The 16,573-nt window shown below is 29.5% G+C and overlaps 2 protein-coding genes across 2 annotated transcripts; one reads left to right on the forward strand and one right to left on the reverse strand.

The window, feature by feature from the left end:
* The first annotated feature begins 3,010 nt into the window (after nucleotides 1-3,010).
* LOC110650815 (protein WVD2-like 4) lies at nucleotides 3,011-8,054 on the forward strand. Its single transcript, XM_021805932.2, has 10 exons — nucleotides 3,011-3,281; nucleotides 3,689-3,761; nucleotides 4,297-4,556; nucleotides 4,680-5,042; nucleotides 5,136-5,194; nucleotides 5,427-5,504; nucleotides 5,579-5,660; nucleotides 5,751-5,822; nucleotides 5,929-6,036; nucleotides 7,419-8,054. Exons 3-10 carry the CDS (start codon nucleotides 4,323-4,325, stop codon nucleotides 7,818-7,820), a joined length of 1,398 nt encoding a protein of 465 aa, XP_021661624.2. The 5' UTR covers nucleotides 3,011-3,281; nucleotides 3,689-3,761; nucleotides 4,297-4,322; the 3' UTR covers nucleotides 7,821-8,054.
* A 4,201-nt stretch (nucleotides 8,055-12,255) lies between these two features.
* On the reverse strand, nucleotides 12,256-15,147 carry LOC110650816 (fasciclin-like arabinogalactan protein 17). Its single transcript, XM_021805935.2, has 3 exons — nucleotides 13,578-15,147; nucleotides 12,609-12,738; nucleotides 12,256-12,489 (listed from the first exon to the last, which is right to left on the reverse strand). Exons 1-2 carry the CDS (start codon nucleotides 14,917-14,919, stop codon nucleotides 12,665-12,667), a joined length of 1,416 nt encoding a protein of 471 aa, XP_021661627.2. The 5' UTR covers nucleotides 14,920-15,147; the 3' UTR covers nucleotides 12,256-12,489; nucleotides 12,609-12,664.
* Between the last annotated feature and the right edge of the window lie 1,426 nt (nucleotides 15,148-16,573).

The following is a 16,573-nucleotide window of genomic DNA, read 5'->3' on the forward strand; positions in this document are numbered from 1 at the left end:
AACTTTTCTAATAAGTACACAAGTGTAATTGAGCTTTAAACTTTTTTTTCTATTGAGCTCTTATAAAATATAGACTCATAATTTTATAGTCTCGAAAATAATTTTATATCTATAAACATCAAATTTTAAAATGAAAATCTTTTTAATACAATTAATTTTAATTGAGATCTAATAATTCTAAAGATTATTCTAATACTATTGAGTTAAAGTTTGGTAGTCTAAAATGAAATCTTTCCATACAATGAGACAGGCAACTAGATTGGTGTGTTGAATGTTCATGACCTGAAGAGGAAAGCTACAAGCAGGGGCCTGCCAGGGCTTGGCCTTGCCTAAAAATGCAACGCACCACCCACAAAATCCTGAAACAAGCAAAACTACAAATACAAAAAATGAAAAAAAATAAATTAAAAAAGGGGTCCCACAGCGTGGAAAATGATTGGAATTCTATATCCAATGGCTCGGATTTTCCCTCCCACAACGGTGTGGCTATATCTTCAACGCACGTTTTGACAGCTCAGGCCCGGTTGTGGGTACCAATCACGTTGCTTGGTTTGGCCACGTCAGAGAGAGAAAGAAACACACCCGCACCCATCTGTGGCCTGTAATAGATTGAGACCCGCAAAGACCCGCAAAGAGATTATGGTTTGTCACCCCATGTCGTGTTCTGTTGTGTTAAATCATTGCTTTCTTCCGTACTTACCACAATGCCCTTGCTTGCAAATCTGTCATTAATAAATGGATTAGCGTATTAAGATACTGATTAAAGTGTTAATCATGCTGCCACATCAGCAAATCCAAACCGAAGAAATGTATAACAATTTTATTAGTTATAACAATATTTTAATTAGGAGTAATAAGAAATCGAATTTTTATGAGTATTAATGCTAATAAAATATATTTAAATAATATATAATTAGATTTGAATTTAAAAAAAATATATGTATGAATTTAAATTTTTTATATTAAATATTTATTATCTAAATATTTTAAATATTTAATTAAATATAAAATATATTTTTTATAATAATTTATAAATTTTATATTTTTATTTTAAATAAAAATAAAATATAAATATTTTATGAAATTATTAAAATTTTAAAATATAAAATATTAATAAAAATAATTTTTTATATAAATTATTAATTAAAATATATAAAATTAAATAGTTTAGATATTTTTCAGATAATAATAATCAGGTTTGAGATGTGCTTAAGTAGTTGATAATAAATTTTAATAGGAATTTTTATTTTAAAATTAGATTTGAATTTGAATAAAATAATTTTCGCGATGCTTTATCAGTTTTCATCCCTAATTTTATTTTTTCATAATAAAAAATTACTATAAATATTGATTATAATAGATTTTATATTTACATACAATGATTACAATGAATAAATTCTTGATTTTATGTAATATATATATTGAAATTAAAAATAAAAAACACTGCATTTAGAAATTTTATCATGATGTATACATATTTATATAATTTTTAATATGAGCTAAAATTTTATAATTAAATATATAGGAATTATAGAAAAATAAATTTATAATTAAACATATAAAAATTATTTATATAATTATTTAATCACTTATTACAATAAATAGCTTGAAAGCTTATTACACTTAACAAGCAGTTAAATATAATATCAGAAGCAAATTAAAAATAAAATAAAATATTATTTTATTTTGTATGTTATTTTAATACGTTACTTGTCTATTTTAATTGACTGAATATTTATTAATTTCCATATCTGATATATAATTAAAGATAATTTTTTTATCTATTTTCTATGAGTTTATAATGAATTTATTAATTTATTAACATTATTAAACTTAATTAAATTTGTCTCAGAAGAAACTTTAATAGAATTGGAATTAATTTAATTTTTATATAATTATATTAATTAAAAATTATACTTATTATACCAATAATTTAGTATGAGTAGTTACCCTGACACAAACAAGATTAGTCTTTTCTTCATGAAGCCTTTTCTTAAGTTTGACAAAAGAAAAAAGAAAGGGCCAATAATAGAAAAAAAAAAGGAAAAATAAAATATTCCTTTTTTATTTTCCTTACATAAACAATATAAATGTTTAAAATATTGTGAAATATGATTTCTATTATTTACATTGAGATTACATTTTTCTTTTTTTTTTCTTTTTTTAACTTATAAGATGAATTATGAAATTAACAGAAAAGGGTTGGAAGATGCAAATATTTCCAATTTGTACACCAAAAAGGAGAAAATTCCACAAATAATTTAAAAAAAAAAGATATTAACCTAATTGCCACTAATAATATATATATATATATATATATATATATATTAGGCCAAATATAGAAATCTTTGCATAACTAGCATAGTGGATAGAGACTAGAAACTACCTTACTTATTAGGTTGGAATTTCTAATTTTTCACCAATTTAGCATTCACAATGAATTGCAAATTCTTTAATCACATTCCCAAAGATATATAGCTTTTAAACAAATAAGGCATTTTTAATGATTTCCTACTTTAATATTTAGGAAATTACTTAGAAGGAAAGAACTCAATAGAACTCAATAAACAAAATATTATATATATATATATATATAAACTAATCACTCTTTTATGTTTTATGAAGTTTATGTAGATACAAATATTTAATAGTATTATATTAAATAAAATTTAATAATTTCATTTTATTAAAATTTTAAATTTTGAATGAATTTTTAATATTATAATTAAATATTAAAAAATGATATTAAAGTAATTATCAAGTGCTATAGATTGGATTGGTATGCTATAAAGAGTACTATATATCTTATGAATTGAGCAAGTATTTGATCTATTGAGTTAATAATTTAAGAAAAATTTTTATTTTATATAATCTAACACTAAAAAGATTAATCTTTTGTTGAGTATAAATTGGAACAAGATAATCTGATTAAAACACTAGAAAATAATAATTATAATAAATAAATAAATAAAACACTATATATTAGTGGCATTTCAGACATTGTAAAGAGTCTCATCAATGTATGATATGATCCACTTCATTGAAATGGCCGTCCTACTTTATCTCAATTTCACTGCCTACTCTCTCTCTCTCGTATTTCTCGAACCAAAGAGAGTGAGGAGGTGTCTATTACTAACTTAGCTCAGATATACCAATCTTTACACCTTTACACTCAGATTCTGTCACTTCTTTATTACGCTTTATATATAGATTTTTGTTATGCCATTTGCTCTCTGGTCTCTTTCAACAGTTAAAACTTCACTCCTCTGCTACTCTCCAAGGTATGCTTTACTTTTCTCATCCTTAACCCTGCATTGTATTTATCTCGATTGTTGTATTGTTGGGTTCGCGAATCTTGAATTCTTTTGGTGAGTTTTTTTTTGAATTGTTTTTATATTGTGGTTGGTGGGTAAATGCCTCTTTTAATCTATATTTGTAAATATATATATATATATATATATATATTGGAAAGATGTTGGTGGGTATATGCTGGATCCTATTAGATCTTTCCTTTTTTGATGTTTTGGGTTATAGATTGTATTGTACTGTCGTTTGGTTGCTGAGACTACGAGGAGAAACAAAGGATTTCGAATGCTTTCACTCATTGGAATTTAGGATTTAATACCCTTTTGCTTACTTTATTTCTGTACTAATTTGCCTTGGCTTGGCTTCAATTTTTGGTTTTCAGTTCATCATTTGATTCTGGTTGGTTGCTGAGAAAGTGTGGGGAATTTTATCTAAATTTGAAATTTGAAAGTGAGGTAATGTCTTTTTCCTTTGAAGTTTAACTTATAGTTGGGATATTTTACTATTCGTTGATTCTTTGATAATCTAGAGTGTGGATCATTGTTTGCTGTAGCTTCACCTCTCAAATCGACCTCACTGCACTCTTGTTTGTATGTTTTAATTTCTTAGGCCTTGATTTCAATAATATTGACCGAAAATTTAAAGATTTGCTGTTCTGTTTAAATGCTCAATTAATTCGGATCTGTATGTCTTTAGTTTGATTTAAATTTTGGTTTTTTTCCTTTTATTTTTTCAATATTATTTGATGCTGCCATTTCAGTTCTAGAATACATTTGATTTCTGCTCATTTTGGTTTGCTGGTAATGAAGTGTTGGATTAGATATCTCCACTGTTAATTACTCGGCTCAATATCATTTGCTTGCTAAAAAGATGCTAACTGTGGTTTAGTTTTCGATTCTGCAGCTTATTTTATGTATAGCAGTTGAGTCATTAACTCTCTGGGCCTATATATGACTCCATTTTGACAACAATGTTATTGCAAATTTGCAGTTTGTTGTTGCGGGATTTTGTAAGGAATGGAGTCTGAGAATGCTGCTCAATTGAAGGATGACAGTGTCATTGAGGAAACTCATCCTGAAGAATCGGCTGTGGTTCCAATGAAAGAAGAAAAAAGTGCTGCTAATGGTCATGGGCCTATGAACGCGGAAACTTCTGAGCATGTAGCAAAAGATGATGGCCATCATTCTTCTGGTGTGGCAATTAATGGCAAAACAAAAGTTTCTGAAAGTAAACTCTCAAATTCCTTGAAGGTATAATCTGCTATATATGCAATGATGTTGAACCATTTTATGGAACTGGTAATGTCTTACTACTGCATGTGAACATGCTTTATTATCCTTCTTGTCACATTTTCTATCTTTATCTGTCTTTAGGAATCAAAGAACAACAAATTGTCCAAGGGTAAAGCTAATTTGAAAAGTCCTGGTTCACTTTCTCATAATCAGAGGTCATCACTTTCTCAAAGTCTTTCATTTCCAGCACGAGGAGTCCATCCTGATAATATGAGGAAAAGCATTGATGGACACCCATCAAAAACTGTGGTCAAACAGGCCCAATATGGCAGTAGAAAAGGTCAGGTTGCTTCAAATGGATCAATCACTTCAAGTTCCCGTTTAACTCAACCCAATAGGCGAGCGTCCACTGGAATGAACTCAAAGGAATCAAATGTCAAGGGTGGTAAAGCAATTCCCAGGAGGACTTCTTTAGCAAGTGTGCCCAGCAAACAACAGGCTCCAGTAAGATTTTTATGCCTTTAATATTTTCCCTCTTATCTTTCACTTTGTTTTGCTAAGGCCTTACTTCATTTGGTCTTTGTTCGTTGTCCCCAGGATGTGAAATCAAGTTCTTTGAATGAATCCACCGATTGCCCTCCCTCTGAGTCATCTGAGTAAGTCATAACCTCTCAATATTTTCATGAAGTCAATCTAAAATCTTCGAGTTGAGATAATCTCTTATTAACTATAAACTGCATATAATTCATAGATTTTTCTCTCTTTTGTTGGTTGATGCAAGTCAAAAGCTATTAAGGTGTAGTTTAGAATGTATTATTAAGGGGAAGCATCTGTGCCACCGCTTTCCTTCTAAAATAAAAAAGATAAAAATTTGTTTTATAATTGCAGGTTAACTGATCAAAATTCACAAAATGTAACGACCACATTGCTGAGCAAAGAAGATGATGACATCCACTCAACTACTTCGTATTACTCTGTCTTTTTATAATTCATTTTGTATGCTACACATTTATAGTAATAATAGTCTGTATTATTATCAGAAGCACCACTCCCCGTACACAGAGAGCTAGTAGTTCTGGCTTTTCCTTCAGGTTGGAGGAACGTGCAGAAAAGCGGAAGGAGGTTGTACATGGACTTTAAGTGCCTTTTTCATCTTGTTAATATTTTTATTCATATCTAAAATATAATTTTCCTATGGCCTTTGGTCACCAGTTTTTTTCAATGCTGGAAGAGAAGATCAATGCTAAGGAAATAGAAAAAAGTAACTTGCAGGCAAAGTCAAAGGTATTATTTTTGGTTTCACCTGAAAGATTTTTCCTTTTAAACTTTCCATTTTCATTTGGAACAATTGGAATCTGTATTTCATATTATGCTTTGTGGTTGCATGCAGGAGAACCAGGAAGCAGAGATCAGACAACTAAGAAAGAGCTTGGCTTTTAAGGCTACACCCATGCCATGTTTCTACAAAGAGCCTCCGCCAAAAGTTGAACTGAAAAAGGTAATGCATGCATGAATCTTCCGATACTAGTATCGTGTGATTTTAAATTTCTTTGCATTGAAGTGTGGCCAACATGTGGACGAATAAATAGTCAAAAAATGTCCTTCCTTTCCATCATATTGAATAGGCATTCTATTTTTCTGGCTTCATTAGTATTTTATTATTTTTTAGTCAATCTGGTAATTTAGAACTTTTAAGGCTATATAGCATTTTTGCAATTTTCAGACAGTTGCACATGTAGAATTTGGACCCCAATTCTCATATCTCACCTTGATGTTCTAATCACATAGTTAGAAAGAATTATGCTAGGACATAATGGCAGTTGAATCCATGATGTTTGAAGTTCCAGTTTCTCTCTGTTTGCAAGTATGTGCCTTTGGAACTGAGTTTTCAATTATTAGTCCATAAGCAGTTGTTTATAATTTGATGACATAATACATTCATATGTTAAAAAGATTTGTGCATGACTGTGGCTTTTATTTGGCTTTCATGATTTTCTTTCTTTGGAAGAATTGAAATAGGTGGCTTATATTATGATAAAAAAAAATTAAAAAAGAAAAAAACTGCAGGTGCCATTGTAGTTTATCTTGATCACTTGTTGTCTTCTTTGCATGGTAATGCTTTGATATTATCAAAAGAGGGTATGTACAGAAGTATTATTTATGTAAAATTAGATGGAAAAAATTGCTTTTGCATGAATTCCCAATCTAAATGCCATTTGAATTACAAAGCCTAGACATTGGTGGGTATAATTTTCTCTTTATTTGAAGTTGGTATTTGGTAATATTTCGTTGACGCTTATTGCCCATGTACTAATTCTGCTTTCAGAGAAAGCTATTCCCTATATAATGAACCATTTTTAGGTTCCTTCAGAACCTGTTGTAGAAGTTTTCAATGTTAAGAAGCAAAGACTCGCATCCAATTGATTAATCAACCTCTTTAGTCTACAAATATTCTGCGCATTGTTACAAATGCCTAAAAGAAGCATTACATACTTTCTTCAGGAAGCAGGAATTTCTCAAGATTAAAGATATCATCACATAACCATCTTATAGGGATATATCTTCTGTTTCATTGTGTATGTTCGCAAGGTTTCTCATACTACTTATAATAAGTAGAAGAGGTTGCCCTAAAATCTTGCTCTCTATTCTGCTTAGATCCATTGAAAGTTCTCAGTTCTGATTGCTTGTTAGATTGATATTGGAAACAATATTGCTTGTGATACAGAAGGCAACAAATTCATGCCAAATTGGATCCAACTCTTTGCTATTCATTGCAGTTATAAGTTGGGAACATATATATATATATATATATGCTAATTTGACAGCATTTAGTTTTTGGTGTAACATTGAAATAAAGCTCATGTCTGCTAATTGTTACAGATACCAACCACCCGTCCAATATCACCAAAGCTTGGAAGGTGCAAGAACTCAACGTCTTCAGTCAATGGCCCAATAGAAGGTGGTGGATCTTCCCTTAGCCCACGATACATGACCAGTCCACGTACTTTGAAACCAGAATCAAGCAATTCAACCAAGGGAGCTCAGAGACATGGCAACAAAGAAACTGTAGCCTCAAAAACACTAATCAGGAAGTCCCAGACTAAGCTTCCGTCGCAGCAAAGCACATCCATTGGAACAGAAGGGAAGACTAATCCTGTGAACCTTCCTCTATGTGAGAATGGAAATAACATGCCTGAAAAGAATTCTGTTCAGGATGATGGATTGATGTTGAGTCCACCCAACCATGAGATCATGTCCCCTGAAGTCACAGTTGGAGGGTGAGAACATGATTCAAATGCCTTGTATCTATAGATTTTGATGTTTAAAGTTTCATATTGTTGTGAATAGTCTGGTGCTGTGCTTATATTTTGGGCTATGACATTTTTTTGGGTACTTGTGGAAGTAATATAAATCTATAGGTTACATATAAGCATGTATTCTTCTGTTAAATCGTATGAATTTTTTGTTCTTTTTTATTTTGGAGAGGGAAATTCAATTCTATGATAGTTCCATTAATCATGTATGCTTCAATGCATGGATAATTGTGTTCAGCTTTATGCATGCGTAGCTTAAATTGACAAACCATGTTGCAATTTGAGTAAAAGCTTAGGAATCCTCACCACTTGGCCTAGGGGCCAGGGCCTCTTTTTTTTTTCTCACTATTAAGGGTATACGCGTCAATGAAGAGCAAATCTCATCTTCTGATGAGATTGTTGAGTTCTGGCCTCTAGTTCTTTAGTTCTTAGAAAAGTAAGGAAATGATTTTTTGAAAAGTTGAGATAAAATGATAATTAAATAAATTAAATATATTAATTTCCTGTTAACTTGAAATTCCTAAATGAAGTTATCCTCCAACTAAACACCATTTTAAGAATGAATTTTCATATTCAGTTTGTGCATTGTCCTCCAGAGTTGAACTCCAGTCAACAATGTGAAGAATAAATTTACTTATCGATTGAATTAATCATTGAAAAATGGGGATTGAATTTTATTTAATTAGGTCAATTTTTTTCATCCATTTTCCATTTATTTAATAAAAATAATTTATCTATAGAAAATATTTTTTATCTCTTTATTTTACAAAAAATATTTTTTAAAAAATACTTTTCACATTTTCTTGTGCTTAGGGTATTCAGAAAATATTTCAATAGAAAATATTTTCCATTCAAAAAAAAAATTAAGTCATTTTTTGAATTTTAACAATCTTATTAAAATTTAAATACTTATACATACATGACATAAACACATAATAACATTAGTTTAACATTCCAATCAAATAATAAAAAATATTTTCATAAAAAATATTTTCTTAAAAAATAATTTTTATGAAATATTTTTCATATATAAGTTATTATTCACAAAATAAATAAAGCCTACGAATAAAAATATTTTTCATTATTTAATTACAATATTAAACTAATAAATTTTATTTATGTTATGCATGTGCAAGTATTTTCTCTTTAATTAGAAATATATTTTCTTTTTTATTATTTTTTTAGTGTCCAAACACAAAAAAAATATATTTTTCAAACTAATATTTTTTACTAAATAAATGAAACTTTATTTATTTATTTATTTATTTTTAATAAAAAGTGCCTCATTTATTTTTGGCCCTACTCACGTAAATATTAAAAATTGTACTATTAAAAAAAATCAACATAAATATTCAGATTGGGCTTGGACTGGGCCTATGTTTAAAAACCCCATTTGGACTAGGCTGACTATACATATGAATCAAATTATCGCTCAATTTCTAACTTAATTAAAATTTTTACTTTTTTTCCATCATTTCGACATGTATAAATATATATATATATATATTTTTTAACATTTATTTTCTTATAATATTCTCAAACTGATCAGATCTTACATAGACCTTTATAGTCCTGATCCATAAATGGACCTTTATGAGCCTCTAAATTATCTTTTATATCACGACCAATGACTCATTTAGTATTATACATGTGATTCGCTATGAGAAAAAGAATTTACAATAGCTAAATTATGTTGTGCACATAGACCCTTAGTCACTTAATCTAATCCTCCACAAAAGGTAAGAAAACCTTAATATTTTAATCAATTCAAGATAAAGAAAAATAGGGTTGCTCTCATAGCATGATTAAAATAAATAAATATATGAAATTATGGTTTAATAACTAAAAGTATATGAAATACCCATTTAATATCCAAAGTTGCTTTTTTTTTTTTCTTTTCAAACACTTACACTTAGCCATGGCGAGGTTAAAATTCGGTTTAATGTTCAATTTCACTCATTAGAAATATTTAATTTTAAGTAATTTTTATTTTTTTATTTAAATTAATCTAAAAGTTTTAATTTATGTGCATGTGACATGTTACCTAGAAATGGAAGTAAAATTGAAAAGGTAGCCTAGGCCTATATTGTTGTTGTTTATGTGTTATAGTCTGTTACTTGCAGAAGGTGAAGTTGATGTTGTGAAATGGTAAAATAAAAACAAGGATAGTTGGGATTGTTGTGGAGTAAAGCAATGCCCAACTTTTCTTTTGTTTTGATTTGGACACATTCCCAAGTATTGTGCTGGCCGACCTATGCATTCCGGCCTCTTAGAATACCACACATTCATGTTAATTTTTGGTGTGTGTACAATACAGGTCTACATTCATGTTAATTTTTGATATCATCCTTCTAGTTATATATATATATATATATATATATATATATATATATATGTGTGTGTGTATATGCACGCTCGTGTGGTGGCTTGACATTTAATGCTAAGCACTTGCATTGATAATTTTTATAATATATCTTTAAATTTTATCTTATATTTTTTTTATTTTTTAATTTTAATTTATTATTAAAGAATTTATAAATTTTAATTTTGTTTTATAAAAATTTTTGTAACTTGCAATAGTAAGTTTTTAAATTAAAAAAAAATCTTTCTAAATTACAATGTGACGTCAGATAAATATAGTTTTAATACTTTTTGGTAAAAGATAAATTCTCTTTCATTCTAAAAAATAAATCGTTATGATAATATTAATATTTTTGTGATAGGTCACAGTAATTAAAATGACTATTTTTTGAATGTGAGAGAAAATGAGGTAAAAATATAATTTTATTGTTACTATAACAGTTAACGAAATTTTTATGAAATAAAATTAAAGTTTAGATATTTTTTAATAATAAATTGAAGTAAATGAATGAGAGTGAAATATGAAGCAAAGTTTAAAGACGAATTATAAAAATTACCCCATTTAATAGTTGCATATATTGATTACAATTGTTATGTTAACTAATTCAGTTTAGTCTTGGCCACTAGGGATGGCAACAAGCTATATTTTTTTAAATACTCGATTTGATTGAATTCTGTTGAAATGGATTTGAATAGTGAATAATTAAATTTGATATTATTGAATTAAATTATTATTTTCATCAATTTGATTTAAGGTGATATTCGGTATGATGTAATTAAAATTATTATATAATCATAATTATATTGTATATTACATTACTATTACGACCCGATTTCATGGGTCAGGCTGGTACTCGGACCTAGGCTGACATAAACCTCCCGAGGTATAATGCAGAATCTAGAAACAAGGATTTACAAAAGAAGATGAATCAAGATCCTATACTTCGCGTGTGACCTCCTAACAAGATTTCTTTTTACACTCCCAATTACATTATTTCTCATGAATTTGGAGTCTAAGGTTTGATACCATAATTTATAAATTATTTAAATATCATACAAATCTTCATTTATTAACCTTAAGAATTTAAATTAAAATAATTATGCTTTACCAAACGTAGCCTAAGAGTTAAATGGGAGAGATTAAACTCAACTAAAAAGGGTTTTAGTTTTGATTTGATTTAAACCCTTAAATTATGAATCAATTTGATAATATTTTAATCGAATTAATTTCGATCTGATTTCACATTAAACCGGACCGTGATGGGTGTACCTGAGCTATATCCAGCACCCAGTAAGGTGGCAAGGAATTGCCCAGCAACCCACCCCCTGTTTTGGTTCTTTTGTCCCTTTCGTAGTTCATTATCTGCCTTTGTCTTTGTCTTCATTTTGGCTCTATGGTTTGGTTAGGTCGGGTAAAGTCTATCAATAATTAAAAAAAAAAAAAAAAAAATCAATTTCCTGAACATTACTTTCCTAATTTTTTATACAAAGTTAATTTTATAATTAATGGAATTGATCCCACAAAAATAAATTGATTAATATAAAGTTTCCTTCCCTATCATACTAATAATTGACAATGATAACTCTCCCTTATCTTTATTATTATTATTATTATTATTATTATTATTATTATTATTATTTATTCATTTTCCATTGCATGGCTACAAAAAGCATCAACCTGATGGACCAGCTACCATTTTTAATCTCCTTGCCACAATTTCAATTTTATCTTATTAGGCAACTAATATAGTCTACTTCCACACAAAAGAGATGTCACTATTTATAAGGAAAAAAAATATAAATAAATTCTTCCTAAATTTTACTCACTAGCATTGGATGCACCGACAGACAGGCCAAAAACAACACATCCCGTGTCTCTTTATTCAGTGATAAAGTATTTATATTAATTTTAAAAATTAAAAAAATAATTTTTTAAAAATTAAATATATATTTTAATTAAAATCAATAAAATATATTCATATTTTTATTTTTAATAATTAATTTAATAATTATTTTTATTACATATTTTTACTTTAAATCTATGTTTACAATTATTAAAATAGCTAATATTATCAAAAGATATTCCCAGATTGTTTATGCATACAGTGAATCACACATTAAAAAAAAAAAATTTAATTAAAAATTGATTTGTAATTGCAGTAATTTACAACAAAATAATAACAACCTCTCTCTAATCTTATGTGGGTTGTGAGGAAATCATACACCAGGCGATGCATCAACCCCTTTTGTTTGTGATTTTATTACTCAAAGTCTTCCTGCAATTGAAAATCAAAATAAAAAATCATCGTCGGAAATTCATGACCATTGCCGGAAATTACTCTCTTTATCAGCTGAAACACCCTCTAATTGGTAAAAAAATCTTAAATATACTCACCATTTCTCTATTGCTTTCATGGTTCCATATTTACTATTATTTTTAGCTGTGCAAGTTCATTGACATGTACTGAAATGTGAATCTTGTCCAAAAGCTCCAAGCATTCTACAAGCTACTTCCATTAGCTTCCCTGCACGTTAAACAAATTTATCAAACAACCCATTTGAGCTTATTGAATGCTAAACAAACCAATGAACTAACCACACAGTTGTATTAATTAACAGAGAAGACAGAATAAAACATGCAATAAATAAATAAATAATTGCAGCTAGCTATTGTTAGCATCTTAGTTGTGGTGGGGTAGGAGAACGTGTGGAACACAGCTAGGAAACTAGTTGATTTTTCATCAAGTATACCAATTAATCACTTGGATCGCTCATCCTCCTCCAGTCGGTGGAAAAGGGCCACAGAACTCTTGCAAATAATTGGGGTACCCTCTTCATACGCATGTGGACTTGCTGCTAAAACTCATTGGATTCTTTATTATTGAGTCTGCCAGCTAATGATATGCTTCTATCATTTCAGGCTAGGTGAAACTCATTGGATTCTTACCACAAAATCAAGTCCTTGAAAGTGCTAAAACCATGTTCACCTCTAGTTTTGGATTAGTTTGGAATGAAGATATAAATGATCAATAAATATAATTCTCCACTAAGTGGGTCAATGATGGGATAATCAAGGATTTTAGTAAGAAATTTGGGTTCTTTTTTATGCTTAAGAGCCAAGCTAGGTCCAGGTGTTGCAGATGCTAACGATAAGGTCATCAAAAGCTAAAAAGACTACAATTGCTAAGTGGGTATTCCTTCTCTCCCACCACCAAGAATCAATCATGAAGCATCACCACATATGCTAAAATCTTTGGCAATCTAATCCAGCAAAATTACAGGCTCATATTTGTCAATTACAGCCTAATTAATTAACCCAAATTAATCAAAAATAATAATCACGATAAAAGAAAATGGAAAATACCTCTCCTGGATTTGGTGACAACCTTGACGGCGGCTGTCGGTTTTTTAACGGTCTCTTTCTCCTCCTCCGGAAACAAAACCCCATCAATTCCCTGCACTGAAATCCTGCCGTCGGTATAAATGTCTGGATCGAACAAATACGCCGAAGTATCACCCGATCCAAACTTCACCGACCCATCAGCCTCCTGAGCCACTACCTTGTGAGGCAAACGCAGCGTATCGTATTTTATTTTCCCAAATCTCCTTACTGCATTGTACATGCTCTCTTCCGTCTGGTACTCCGGTATAATATGGTAATAAATGATCTGCTCCGGCGCACCCGGTTCGCTTAGCTGGTCCGTCGTTAGCTTGGCCATGGCTTCGTCGTTTGGTGCCAAGACGGTGAGAACGTACCCTTCTGAAACAAGCCGCCCCATTTCGGTGGCCAATGAGGTTAAGTTCACTAAGATATCCGCCAGTTCATTGTACCCACCGTAATGTAATAGCGTCTGGATGAAGTCCTTGACCTGGCTTTCACCGTCAAAGTGATGGTGAGGTCCGCCGGGGCCTGGAGCCGGCGCCGGAGCCAGAGAAGGACCTGGAGCCATGGCATCGTAAATGGGTAGCACTGGCGGTGCCCCAGCCGGCACAGGTGCTGCTGGTTTCTTCAAACGGTGGGTTCTGGGATCTACCTCCGGCGCACCCTCTGGTAGCACTGCGGATATGGATCTGAGATTCCTCCTCCGGTTGAAGTCTTCTTGTACAGATTGCGGGATAAGAAGGCGCTCGATCCCGTGGATAACACCGTCGGGGCGGATAACGTCGTCGGCTCGGATAATCTCGGCGGAGTCAACGAGTTTCTTACCAGAAGTCTTGCTGATTAAGTGAAGATGATCATTGCACAAAGTGGTATGCCTAGAAGGCTTAGATTTTTCAGTGGGCCAGTCATTGGATCCGACCCGTTTAGGAATTACATGGAACATCAAGAGGGTCTGGAGAGACTTGATATTACCAGGTTCGAGCAAGAAACGCTTAAACTCAGGGTCAAGTTGGCGCTCCAAGGCTTCATTTCTGGGCGCAAAAATGGTGATATTGTGGTTGCCGACAGCTTCCTCAAGGGTCTGAAGAAGAAGAGCCTTTTCAACGAGTTCAGCCAACTCAGTATAATGCGAGTCAAGAAGCGCCACAAGAACAGAATTGGAGTTAATACCAGTATTATTATTATTGTTATTGCTAGAAGAAGAAGAAGAAGAAGAAGAAGAAGAAGAAGAAGAAGGGAGCTTAGAAGATGGGTATTGAGGCAATGCAGAGAAGAGGAGGAAAAAGCAGAGAGTAAAGGAGACACCATAGATGAGAGGATCCATGGTGCTAAAAGAAAGAAAAATGTGAAGCAGCAGAAGGAAGAAAGATGAGACCTTTTAGGTATTGGATATGAAGATGTGGGGAGAGTGAGTTAATGTGAAGGGAAGTAAGTAGTGAGAAGGTGAGATCTTGCGGGTTTGGGTTTGGGTCATGGGTTTTGCTTAGTGGGACAGAAAAAAGAAGACGACGACGACGACGACTTGGGAAATGCCAATGCAGACATCTATTTAATATTTACTTTAAAATTTATTAAAAAAAAAAAGAGTTAAAGACTTTTCTTTTTTTCAGTAGTTTATGTGCGAAGTTGGAAGACTCAGACTTTTCCAATCATAAGCCGCAACTTTCCTTACGTTTTTTCCTTTTTTTTTCTTTTCCAAAATATTATTTAATTTTTTTAATTTAATTAAATTAATTATACCTTTTAATTTAAAAAACATATTAATTCATTTTTATATTTTTAAATATTAATTTAAATTTCATTTAATTCTTATGATTTAAAAAACCCAACTACACCAGTTTAGTTTTCATAATGAAAAATTCTTCTCTCTTTTAAACATATTAACTAAGCAAAAAATTTATCATGAATGGATGAATTAAAACATAAATGAAAAATAGATTAAATAATATATTATTTAAAATAAATAAATTAAATAATTAATTTCATTAAAATAAAATAACTAACTTATAATTTTTTTTTATTTTTTTTCATATCTGGTATCTTTGACCTTGTTTAGTTTAATTAGTATTGTACTCCTTTAAATAAATATAATATAATTTAAAAAAAAAATTTACCTTTATCTAATTTATTATAAATTTAAAATATATATATATATATAATTTATATATTTAATAAATAAATCTCATTATACAACTTTTAGTTATACTAATGACACTCTTTATAAAGAAATTGTAACATAAAATTATGAATATATTTATTTAAATTAGGCATTTTTTATATATTTATTTTTATTTTAATAATTTATAATCATTATAATAATTTCTTTAAATATAGTTCAATAACGACTATCATATTAACAACTATTAAATAACGATAATAATGTATTGTGAAAAAAAAAAATAATGTAAAAAGGGAAAAAAAATTAGACTACTTATTAAAATTCTAAACTTAAAATAAATATTTTTTTAATGGCAATATAACTTCATTAAATCAAGGTAATAAGATTATTTTTTTTAAATAAAAGGTATTCATTAAATGAAAATAGAATACAAATTTAAAATATAAAATTTTGTATTATTGTAATTTTGCATAAAAAAATTTAGGAAAAATCACTTATATAAATTTTCTTTAAATATAGATAAAATACAAAAAAATTGACGTAAAAAATTTGCATAATGAGAAAATTCCTTTTTAGCTATTAGATGTTGCTTAATCTATTTATTTATAATCTTTTTTTTTTCTCTTAATAGTAAAGATTTTAAAAATTAAAAAAAATATAATTATTTAATTTCTGTATTTCAACAAAATTAATTACTTAGTAATTATTTTTTTAAATATACTATTTAATCCCTATATTTTACTTTTATTAAACTATTTGGATTATTCATTAGATTTTTCATTAGTCAATAAATTTTAATGCCAATTAAACTACTATTTAATCTTTCTATTTTAATTAAATTAATTAATTAGTTCATATG

Source organism: Hevea brasiliensis, chromosome 3, assembly GCF_030052815.1.
Source record: "Hevea brasiliensis isolate MT/VB/25A 57/8 chromosome 3, ASM3005281v1, whole genome shotgun sequence".
Classification (NCBI taxonomy): domain Eukaryota; kingdom Viridiplantae; phylum Streptophyta; class Magnoliopsida; order Malpighiales; family Euphorbiaceae; genus Hevea; species Hevea brasiliensis.

Coding starts and splice junctions, on each gene's coding strand:
- LOC110650815 (XM_021805932.2), top strand. CDS start 4,323: ATGGAGTCTGAGAATGCTGCTCAATTGAAGGATGACAGTGTCATTGAG. Junction 4,557..4,679: donor AACTCTCAAATTCCTTGAAG/GTATAATCTGCT, acceptor ATCTGTCTTTAG/GAATCAAAGAACAACAAATT. Junction 5,505..5,578: donor GACATCCACTCAACTACTTC/GTATTACTCTGT, acceptor TATTATTATCAG/AAGCACCACTCCCCGTACAC.
- LOC110650816 (XM_021805935.2), bottom strand. CDS start 14,919: ATGGATCCTCTCATCTATGGTGTCTCCTTTACTCTCTGCTTTTTCCTC. Junction 12,739..13,577: donor TGTCACCAAATCCAGGAGAG/GTATTTTCCATT, acceptor TTTAACGTGCAG/GGAAGCTAATGGAAGTAGCT.